The sequence below is a fragment of the Astatotilapia calliptera genome, chromosome 7 (assembly GCF_964374335.1).
Source record: "Astatotilapia calliptera chromosome 7, fAstCal68.1, whole genome shotgun sequence".
In the NCBI taxonomy this organism is placed as follows: Eukaryota; Metazoa; Chordata; class Actinopteri; order Cichliformes; family Cichlidae; genus Astatotilapia; species Astatotilapia calliptera.
Window position 1 is genome coordinate 15,473,812 of NC_137428.1, and position 11,998 is coordinate 15,485,809.

At 41.2% G+C, this 11,998-nt stretch overlaps 1 protein-coding gene across 3 annotated transcripts in view; it reads left to right on the forward strand.

The window, feature by feature from the left end:
* Positions 1-4,167, forward strand: part of c7h2orf42 (chromosome 7 C2orf42 homolog) — a 6,643-nt gene extending 2,476 nt beyond the window's left edge. Inside the window, exons 3-8 of one of the 3 annotated variants that reach the window (XM_026173167.2) lie at positions 1-235; positions 500-604; positions 2,268-2,375; positions 3,021-3,121; positions 3,258-3,420; positions 3,513-4,167. The exon at positions 1-235 is cut by the window's left edge and continues 131 nt beyond it. In XM_026173167.2, the coding sequence (XP_026028952.1) occupies positions 1-235; positions 500-604; positions 2,268-2,375; positions 3,021-3,121; positions 3,258-3,420; positions 3,513-3,745 (945 nt within the window). In that variant the 3' untranslated portion in view covers positions 3,746-4,167. The remainder of the gene's footprint in view (positions 236-499; positions 605-2,267; positions 2,376-3,020; positions 3,122-3,257; positions 3,421-3,512) is intronic. The other 2 variants (XM_026173168.2, XM_026173169.2) reach the window with 2 other exon arrangements.
* Positions 4,168-11,998: the final 7,831 nt, after the last annotated feature.

Genomic DNA, 11,998 nt, shown 5'->3' on the forward strand with positions numbered 1-11,998 from the left:
GTAATTCTTTCTGAAAAACTGAGCACAAATCATTGTGCTCATCGATGTTGCTCTAAATCTGCTGTTGTCCTCACTTCTCTTCCTGTCTTATCTTTCTCTGTCATTTCCTGCTGCCTCTGTGAAGCCCTCTCAGTGGCTTCTCTCTCTGGGGTGGGGAAGGAGGGAGTGTCGGCCTCTTGCCCAAGGAAAGCTGGTCACAGGAAAGCCCCTGGTGCTGGTGGGCCGAAGGCTCCAGGTGCTACCTCCTTGCCTTGTCTCACCACTGGAGCCTTTCCACCTCTCTTGTGTGTGTCTGTTAAAGAACCTTAAATCTCCTCAGACGTCTCTCTCTGTGGTTGTCATTTCATCTATCTAATCTTGCAGCACTTACCCCGATCCACTGTTCAAAAAGAACACAGAAGATACTATAACAGTTGTAGCATATTCTAACATTTAGTTCAGGAAAATGTCTGGATTCTTTTTTAATCTGATTTGAAGACTAAATATTTGTATGTCTCAGGGAGCACTCAGGCCGTGGATGAGCATACGGTGACGATGGGCTTTCATCAGTGGCTGGCGAGTATCACAGAGAGGATCCACCTGGCCATGCACTACCAGTGTGATGGTAAAGTTGAAACAACGATTCAAGCACTAAAACGAAAGTATTTTCAACAAATTAGGCCATGAAATCTTGCGTCTTTGAGAGTAGTGTCACCTGTCTCCGGTGGTACAATGGAGACTTTTACATAGAAAATATCCTCATGTTTGACATCATACCGAGCCACGAGTAGAAAAAAGTTCTTGAAACATAGTGTTTGGAGCAGACTGAAGCCTGAGTTTTTGTCTCACAGAGACTTCTTATTCATTTCCTTGTAGAATAGAATGTCTTTATTGTCACTATGCAGATATACAATGAGATAAAGTCAGATACAGAGATAGTATCTCATTATACGAAACTTTAGCCAACACTTAATAAACACTTTCACCCTCCTTTCACTTTTTTGACCAATAATTGCGCCGGGTCTTCCATGTTGCTCTGTCACATTTTTGATCATAATTCATAAATGTTTTAGTTACTTTACATCCAGTGAAACCATAAATCAGTAAGAAGCAAATCACAACAACAAAAATGTATTTCCAAGTTATCAACATGAACAACATAACAGATTATTAAAAATTAATGACGCAAAGAACCTTTATTTGGAACGGTTCACTCGTTTAATTGTTAAATATGCTGTACTTGCTGTATTTAACCACCAGGGGGCAGCGCAAACACGCTGTTAACACATTTTAAATTGAGGAACTGGGGAGCACACAGTTGTAGTAACAAAACACAAATATTATTCTGCTTTTGATGAAAATAGCAGTTTCTAGTTGCTTATTGCAGAGCTGTAAAACAAAATTAAACGATTTAATTAATTTTTATGTAATTTAATAATAATAATGTATACTTTATTTATCCCCGTAGGGAAATTACTCTTTGCATTTCGCCCATTCACTCTATTGAAGCAGTGGACAGCCAATCCAGTGTGTAGGGACGGTACCTTGCTCAGGGGTACCTCAGGGTAGCCATTCAGTGGTCCCCATTTTATTTAATTTATTCAGTGAAAACATACAAACTCTCTACATCGACTGTGTTTACATCGACAGTTTAATTCACTATTAGTTATATAGCGCCAAGTCACAACAACAGTCAATTAAAGGCACTTTGGGTAAAGACCCTACAGCAGTGGTTCTTAACCTTGTTGGAGCTGCCGAACCCCACCAGTTTCATATGTGCAGTCACTGAACCCCTCTTTAGTGAAAAATAAAATAAAATAGATATGTTTTTTACTGGTGTACAAAATGAGCCGTGCATGTCACGGCGGAGGCTCTGCCGAACCCCTGAGATCGACTCACCGAACCCCTAGGGTTCGATCGAACCCAGGTTAAGAACCACTGCCCTACAGTAAGAGAGAGAGAAAACCCCAACAATCAGATGACTCCCTAATGAGCAAGCATTTGGCGACAGTAGGGAGGAAGAACTTCCTTTTAACAGAGAGAAGAAGTAGAATGGGGGAGGCTTTCCCATTCTACCTTTAAATCTCCTAAGGTAGATTTAAAGGTAGAAAGTAATCAGTCTGGGGTGATTACTTGCATATCACCCCAGACTGCAAGTAAGCTTGCAGTCTGGGGTGATATGGTACTATGGTATGGAACTTGATCACAGTACATGTTTCTGCAACATGACAGGCTTTAAATTTCTCACTGCGCACAGAAAAAAAACAGTTTCTTTTTTTCCCCATCAGGGAAGCCAGAGCCTCTGGTCTACCACATTCCTCAGGAGTTCTTCAACGCTCTGCAGCAGCGTCTGTCGCTCGGATCCAAGAAGAGGAGACTGCCTAACTTCACAACAGGTGGGAACATATTAGGCTTTAAGTAAGACAGAAATCAAAACCACACAGCTGAGCTCATCATGTAGCTCATCCTGGAAAAGAACCAATGAGCTTATCCCAGGTTGAGGTGTCCGTGTGCTCACAAGTCACAATATTCGCTACTTCAGAACAGAGTGATGTCTGAATTTAGGTGCACACAATTATCATGTAACGGGTCTTTGCTCAAATTGTGCTTAAGATCATAATGATCATTTTACAGGCAGTAACCTGTGAATTGTGATGCAAACTATGTCAGCGACGTTCTGGTTCGTCACCCAGAAAGTACTTGATAATCTTACAAATTACAGCACAATGGCAGATATTAAACTAGTGACTCATGAACCATCGTAACACAGCCACGCAAAAACCTTGCAAATGGTTTTAAGTTTCAAGCCAATGGAGGTCATTTTTATCATCTCACAAATCATTAAAGAGAAAAGAAAATACTCAAAAAATGAAATGTAGTAAGTCTGCCTTCATCGCCTCGTTACTCCTCTTGTAACCCTTTGCAGTAACTGTGAATGTCTCCTGTGAATCTGGGTACTTCCAGCTAAACAAGCCCAAAAATTCATACTTATGTGATACGTCTCTCTCTCTCTGTCTCTGTCTTATTTGTGTGAATGTCAGCATTTGTGAGAAACGATGGACTTCCTCAGACCTCTTACTCCAAGTACACCTGGCACATCACCAATCTGATGCAGGTCAAACGCATCTTTGACACTCCTGAGGTAAACGCTCGCATCTATAAATAAAAAAAATCACACAGCATTTCTTTCATGAAAGATCTTCATTAGTGGTTTTTTTGGCAGACCCCAGACCTCTTCTTACAACTTCGTACCTCTTTCTTCTTGTCTTGCCCAACAGCTGCCGCTGGAGGTCACTCAGAGTTTTGTGAAAAACGCAGACGGTTCGTACTCACATTTTCGCTGCCCCGAGCCTCCGCCTGAGTTGGAATCACTAGAAGGATGCAAGTCAGATCGGCCGCAGGCGATACGACCAATGGAGCTCCGCACCTTCCTCAAAGTCGGTGAGTAACTTTTCTTTCTTTCTTTAGTTTTTCTTCTTTTACACCTGAAGTCAGCCTGCACAGCCATGTTTACACTGCTGTTTCTCGAGCAGGAGCAGCAGATCAGAAGGAGGCCTGCCCGTTTGTGATTGACTGGATCCCAGACGTTCTCCCTCGCTGTCACGTGGGAGAGCTCAGGATCAGCTTTGAATTTGGCCACCAACAGAGCGGCCAGCCCGAACACGGCGACAAAACGAGCGCAGCAGAGAAAGGAGGCCGTAATAAGTCAGACTGTCCCCAACACAAACTCACAAACACTGTCGAAATTCTACAGGTCGTCGTCTAAACACAGCATGACATGTGTCTCCTCATGTGTCCCACTCATAAATAAATAAATAAATAAATATATATATATATATATATATATATATATATATATATATATATATATATATATATATATATATATATATATATATATATCTCTATATCTCCATGTGTCAATAAAAGTATTATGAAACGTGTGAAGGAACAAGTGTGTTACACTGTATAATATTGATCAGTAGAAAGCTAGACTGTACTGGAGTTCTCATTTTAATGTGTATTCCTTTATGCAAAAATATTTAAACTACATATTAAAAATCAACAGTTTATTTTTTGAAACAGATTCAGTTTTTTTTTACTTTGTAAAGATAAGAAAAAAGTCTGAAATTGATTGTACAGTAAAAAGTGTGCAAAATAAAATCAGGAAAAAAAAGATGCATTTACTGCCCTGTGTGTTCTGCTGTGTTTTCATCTTGGGAAACTCAGAAATGAATTCTTAGGCCTTTTCGTCATGTCCAGATGATCAAATGATTGATGATCTGGTTCTTATATGGAGCTTTAAGCCTGATTCATTGATAAAAGTACATTTTTCCTTCACCTTAGCACTTTCTATCTCACATTGACACCCCAGTGAAGGCACTGGAAGTTACTCAGGGTTTAGTGTCTTGCCAAGGATAACTTGGCATGCAGACTGGACCAGCAGAGGGTTGAACCATCAACCTTCTAATTAGTTGAGGACCTACTCCACCTGAGCCACAGCCACATCATTCAGTCACGTGATTAAACTGGTGATTCTCAAATTTAGAAGAACAGGTAAAAACAGAATCATATATAGAAACATTTAATCCAGCATTTGAAAACGAATTATCAGCATATACATTAAAAGAGGCCATTTGTGATCTGATGATCAGAGCTGGTTCTCAGGCAAAGACCGAACCAGCAGGTACACAAGGTCAGGTGAGGGACCAGGAGTATGCTGGCCTTTCACAGAGTGGTGTACCTCAGGGTCAAAGCACAAACTGTCAAAGCACAGTTCTGCTGTAATTGTGTGAGGCGCTTGATGGAGGACAGTCAGCAAAAAGGATAAATTGCTGCCATTTAACAAGCTGACTTTCAGCAGTTTGCAGGTCTGGAAAACTGAAGCCAAAGCAAAGCACCTCCCAGCCACTAGAGGGGAACACCTACGGTTGAACAAAGTCTTCCAGTCCTGTAGAAAACACCCGACTGTTCTGACCTCAGTAAGCGCTTTACTGATAAGTTTAATAAACATCCATTTTACTTAGTCAATTATGGTCATTCTAAGAGTCAGAACTTGTAATTAAGTAATTAATTAAGTAATTAAGTAATTAGTGACGTCACAGTGCAGTCCATCTTTTATACCGTCCATGGTTGTTGTCATGCCATCGTGCACGCTGGAGAAGATCCAGCCTTTACTGGAAATTCATACATGCAAGGAGTCAGACCAGGACTTCCAGCCTAATCTAATAACAGCCTCTGTGCTGGGAGGCAGTGCAGTGTTACAGAAGGACAACTTTTAAGGTGTAGACAGCCAGTATTAAATGAGTTTTCTTTTTTAAGAATTTTTTTTGTCATACCTAGCCTGTCTGACTTTTCCTGGTGACATTTGTGAACATGGCTTGGTTTTCTGGCCGTTCTAATCCACAGTCCAGCTACATGTACATTAACAGGTTCATTGTGCAATATCCAGCTGTAAACTGGATTCCCCCATTATGTAGTTATGTGTTTACATCCACCACTCATTAATATTCCCTGGAGACATCTCCGGTGTATTTCTTTTCTCTATTTGTAGCGTGCAGTTTGGTGAAGATGCTCTCTGAATTTGCATGCTTAGACATCACAATATCACATATCAATATCAGATGACTGCAGGATAAAAGACGGCTTGTGTTCTCATTACAGTGGAAGTCCTGCATTACTTTTCTGGACGAATGTACATAACTGTTACCAGCAGATGGAAGCAGCGTCCTGCTCCTTCACCTACAGGATTTGAGCAAACACAAATTGAAGAAGTGTAAAAATGGAGGAGAAATGAGTGTAAGAAGTGCATCGTTTCACTCTGTTCCTCTCAGGAAATGAGTTAATATAGAATAAAATTAGGTGTATAACTGCATTTCATAATTTGGCTTCATCCCTTTTTTCTCCCTTCTGGGCATCACAAAGCGGCGATTACACACTTGCTGTGTGATATATCGCTGGAAACATCACACATGCTTACAAAATGTGTCCAAATGCTCATGAATTAATTAAGATTACAAGTTAATGCCATGAGGACGTAACGCCAAATTATATGCAGCGCTCAGAATAGCAGCTTGCACACTGTGTATCTACATGGTTGGTGTAGGCGTTTAAGAACAGTGCCAGCCCCCGGCCTCGTCGTCCCTCACAGGCCCCCAGGACATCAGTGTGAGTACAGCCTCTGCCTGTGCAGGAGGGGGGTGGAGGGTGGGGTGCAGGTTTCTGCCAGACAGCTCTGAGGAACACATTTAGCTGTTTATGTAGTCTGTCAGTCACAGAGATGGGAGACACATCAATCCTCTCCTGGAAGGAATAGCGAGCACATTGTGACAGAGAGACTTCCTCCATCACCTAAAAGATGTGTTATAGAAAGAGACAGCAAAGGCCTGAGACGGTGGGAGGGCTCGTATGTTGCTGGAAGCCAGAAAAGTTGATTTAAATTTAAAAAGACTAAAGTGGTTTTCAGTAAAATTAATGGTCTTAAAAAAAAGCCTCAAGATTGAAAAGCTGCTAGCAGCATGTCAGTCACTGCACGGTGGCATATGTCAGTTCCACAGTGGTATGTCACAGCTCTTGGATGGCACGCTATACCATACTTTCCAACAGTGTGTGTCACATCAGTATGCAAATTTTATGCCAGTGACATTGTTTCGGGGTGGGTGTTTCTATCTGAGCTCGTCTTTTATTAGAAACGCACCAGAGGCTGATACTATAGCTAACCTTTGCTAAAATGTCCATGGTTTCTTTAACTGCTGTAACCAGTCTTTCTAACCAACGAGAGTGGGCTGATCCAATTTAGGGAAGCCATTTGCTAACAAGAAGCAAACCAAGAACATACAGTGGGTTGCAAAAGTATTCGGCCCCCTTGAACTTTGCCACATTTTGTCACATTACAGCCACAAACATGAATCAATTTTATTAGAATTCCACGTGAAAGACCAACACAAAGTGGTGTACACGTGAGAAGTGGAACGAAAATCAGACATGATTCCAAACATCTTCTTTTTTTTTTTTTTTTTACAAATAAATAACTGAAAAGTGGGGTGTGCGTAATTATTCAGCCCCTTGAGTCAATACTTTGTAGAACCACCTTTTGCTGCAGTTACAGCTGCCAGTCTTTTAGGGTTTGTCTCTACCAGCTTTGCACATCTAGAGACTGAAATCTTTGCCCATTCTTCTTTGCAAAACAGCTCCAGCTCAGTCAGATTAGATGGACAGTGTTTGTGAACAGCAGTTTTCAGGTCTTGCCACAGATTCTCGATTGGATTTAGATCTGGACTTTGACCAACACATGGATATGTTTTGTTTTAAACCGTTCCATTGTTGCCCTGGCTTTATGTTTAGGGTCGTTGTCCCGCTGGAAGGTGAACCTCCGCCCCAGTCTCAAGTCTTTTGCAGACTCCAAGAGGTTTTCTTCCAAGATCGCCCTGTATTTGGCTCCATCCATCTTCCCATCAACTCTGACCAGCTTCCCTGTCCCTGCTGAAGAGAAGCACCCCCAGAGCACGATGCTGCCACCACCATATTTGACAGTGAGGATGGTGTGTTCAGAGTGATGTGCAGTGTTAGTTTTCCACCACACATAGCGTTTTGCATTTTGGACAAAAAGTTCCATTTCGGTCTCATCTGACCAGAGCACCTTCTTCCACATGTTTGCTGTGTCCCCCACATGGCTTGTGGCAAACTGCAAACGGGACTTCTTATGGTTTTCTGTTAACAATGGCTTTCTTCTTGCCACTCTTCCATAAAGGCCAACTTTGTGCAGTGCATGACTAATAGTTGTCCTATGGACAGATTCCCCCACCTGAGCTGTAGATCTCTGCAGCTCGTCCAGAGTCACCATGGGCCTCTTGGCTGCATTTCTGATCAGCGCTCTCCTTGTTCGGCCTGTGAGTTTAGGTGGACGGCCTTGTCTTGGTTGGTTTACAGTTGTGCCATACTCCTTCCATTTCTGAATGATCGCTTGAACAGTGCTCCGTGGGATGTTCAAGGCTTGGGAAATCTTTTTGTAGCCTAAGCCGGCTTTAAATTTCTCAATAACTTTATCCCTGACCTGTCTGGTGTGTTCTTTGGACTTCATGGTGTTGTTGCTCCCAATATTCTCTTAGACAACCTCTGAGGCCGTCACAGAGCAGCTGTATTTGTACTGACATTAGATTACACACAGGTACACTCTATTTAGTCATTAGCACTCATCAGGCAATGTCTATGGGCAACTGACTGCACTCAGACCAAAGGGAGCCGAATAATTACGCACACCCCACTTTGCAGTTATTTATTTGTAAAAAATGTTTGGAATCATGTCTGATTTTCGTTCCACTTCTCACGTGTACACCACTTTGTGTTGGTCTTTCACGTGGAATTCCAATAAAATTGATTCATGTTTGTGGCTGTAATGTGAGAAAATGTGGGAAAGTTCAAGGGGGCCGAATACTTTTGCAAGCCACTGTATTTACTTTTAAGCAGTAGTATTGTATTTTGTATGTAAATCTTTGAAGCTGGATTTAAGAAACACGAGTTTCTTAGTACAGAATGTGATGTCATCAGGTTGGTGTGTTGATTGATTTATATTAACTGATAACTACTTCTAAGGTTAACACTCACTGTTGCAGACAGGGGCAGTGCAAAAGTGAAAAACAACAACAACTACTCCACAAATTCATACTTTTGGGGTACCTTGCGAGTACTAACATGAAACCGGAAGTCTCAGCCAGGTAGCAAAAACTTCAGCCTGTAATACCATATTGGATTTAGCACTGTCCATGTAACCGAAGAAAGAATAATTACGTTTCTAGAATTTACATTGTGCAATAAATTTGTCATGTTTAAATATTTTTGAGATCATTCACAATGAGCAGTAATCTCAAAAGGAGCCTTATAGCATCTTTGAGACACTTGTCTTAGTTTTCCACTCCGTTCATATCATGGTCAAGAGAGACTAGCTCTATACTGCATTTCAGTTAAAAGTATCAACCGTATATAAAGGTGCACCTGTTGGTTGTAAGGTTCTTCTACACAGGAAGCAATTCAGTCACTGCGCATTGCTTTATTGCTTTGACAGCTTGTGTTCCTCTAATGTGTTTACCACCCTGTCATGACCAGTGTTGGGTAAGTTACTTTAAAATAGTAACTTAGTTACATTACTAGTTACTTCTCTCAAAAGTAACTCAGTTACTTCAAGTTACTCGTTACTTTCAAAGTAACTAGTTACTAGGGAAAGTAACTTTGGTTTTACTCAGAGTTCTCTTGTTAATGTGTTTCTTCCATAACTTTGCCAGTCTTCTAGCTTGCTTACTTGCCACAAGTGCACTGTGCCACCTACCAATAGAAGGGAAAATATAATGTATAATCAAATCAAATCAAATCACTTTTATTGTCACATCACATGTGCAGGCACACTGGCACAGCACATGCGAGTGAAATTCTTGTGTGCGAGCCCCACAAGCAACAGAGATGTGCAAACACAATAACACAAACGAGCAAAATACAAGAATGGCCAACCTGAAACTAATAAATATATGTACAATATATAATAGTGTATGCATTTCTGGATGTGTATACTAAATATTTTCCTACGTGTGTGTGTGTGTGTGTGTGTGTGTGTGTGTATACACATTTTTATAAAAATAAATAGTAAAAATAAATAAATAAATAAAAAATAAAAAATAATAATAATAATAAAATATATAAATATATAAAATATACAGAGTTGTGTATAATGTATAATGTATAATGCATATTTCCACGAGAGAAATCCCACGCCTGGACCGTCATTGACCGCCGCCATGATTCTAGCCTACGTCACAGAGTCATGCGCGCCTTTTACATCCAACACAAAAACTGCAGTTGTGGTGCTTTCGATTGTACTCAGAACTCAGAAATTCTGCCTTCTGAATAGGAAGATGTAGGCAACACCAGACTGCAGATGAGCTGCATACAGGGCTGGACTGGGACTGGGAAAATTGGCCCGGGCATTTTGACTAGAGACTGGCCGCCATTATAGGAAAAATCATAAAGCCTTTGAATGAAAACAAACACTGTTGTGACAGTGATGTTCACTGTTTTGATGGTATATATGCATCAATCTATCAATCGTTTGTTGTAAGATTCAGATAATTATTTTTTAAAAGCGAGACATTTTAAATGAGAATAAGAAAGAAAAGTATGTCTTTGTGCCCCCCTTTCCCTGTTAATGCCCTACATGCCCCCCTGGCCACACTTTGCTAGATCTGCCCCTGCACAGTTACCAGCTGTCAGCTGCTTAGAAAAGGATCCTGGGGTTATTTGTCTCTCAGAAACAGTTCATAACTTCCCTTCAACTCATTCATGTCACCTAAAAGGTAAACCTGTTTCTCCATCACCTGTTCAGCTCTGATGATCCAGTAAGGACATCTCCTGGTTTCATCTTCATGTTTCCCTCTCACCAGATAACCAAACGATATCATGACCAGCAGCTTTTTTGCAGCTGTGGCTCCAGCAAACATCAGCTGATACTAGAAATTAATATTAAATAAATTCTAACAACAGCTGATCAAGCTTAAACGTGCTGCTGTTGTTTAGCGCGACATCCCCTGGTTTCCTCTTTCTGCGCAAAGTGAGCGATAAACAAACAAGAGAGCCGATCAGCTGATCATTGATCAGTTTTCATGATTGAAGTAGAAACGGGAGAGGGAGGGGGAGAATGAAAGAAGAAGAGGCAGCTGTGCAGCAAAGACACAGAATAACTCCAGCTTTGTGCCTTTTCCATTGTAGCTGAATTACGGGACAAACTGTTCCTTTTCACCTCAATAAGAAACGTGTAATATTTTCTCTGAATACCAGACGGGATGGTTGGCAACTCTAATAACTTATGAACAAAATAAAGTTCAACATCAGTAACTTCATAGCACCCACCCAGCTGTATAGAAACTCCGTCATGCTAGCTAGCACGCAGTACGGAAAAAGTCAGAATAACGAAAATAAACTCCACCTAAACTTGGTTCATATCTGACCCAGAGAGACTGCAGGTCATAACTTCTTACCTGAAGTGCAGTTCACACTTGGACCGGCGGCCGCCTCGGGTCTCTTTTCCTTCTGCGTCCCCTTTCCTTCATCCACCTGCTGGCCTCCACCACTTACTAATGTTATTGAATCTGTGGAAGCTCCGCGATAGCCACCACACGAAGTAACGAGTAACGACCCTATCTAAATCCCAGTAACGACTAACGCGTTCCTGATTTTGGCATAATAACTAGTTACCGTGCTCGTTACCACAATAATAACGTAGTTACTGTAACGCGTTACTTAACAACGCGTTAGTCCCAACACTGGTCATGACTCAATCAACCATATTCTTCAATGTCATTGGTAGTCACTACAGTCCCTCGCTTTACAGCTGAGGAAAACTTAACTCAGGACCTGGCCACTTTGTATCACTAGTGCCTTATTTCGCCCATTGTCACGTCAAGCCACAGAACAAATCAGACTTTCTATGGTCTCTTATTGCTAAATGAGTCAAGGCCTCTATATACTCTGCATTCTGAGGTTTCAATGTTAGAGTTTCAGTACTAGTTTTTTTTTAAAGGCAGATATTAACATTTGAAAAGGAGAGGGCAAAGTCGTTAGCTAATGCTGGCTGTATTCATAAACAATTAACAGACACACACATTTGCTAATTAGTGTCTAGTAACAGAATAACATGATGCAGGTGTTTTCCATAGGACTGGGAGTCTTTACTCAACCACAGGGGTTGCCCTCTAGTGGCTGTTGTGCTCGTATGGGTTCCTGGCTTCCTCCCTCAGTCCAAAGCTATTCATGCTTGGTTAAGTGGTGATTTCAAATGGGCTTGGGTGTGATGTGGATAAATAGGTTAAAGTGTGTACATTAAAGCCCTAATGTGCTTTGAATGGCCGGTTAACTAAAAAAAGCATATACATGCCTTTTCCAGTTGCCTCTCTCTGATATAAAAACATGCTATATGAGCAAATTTTGGTTAGCAAGCGTAGCTGCATGTTGATGAAAGATCACATACTCACCTTAA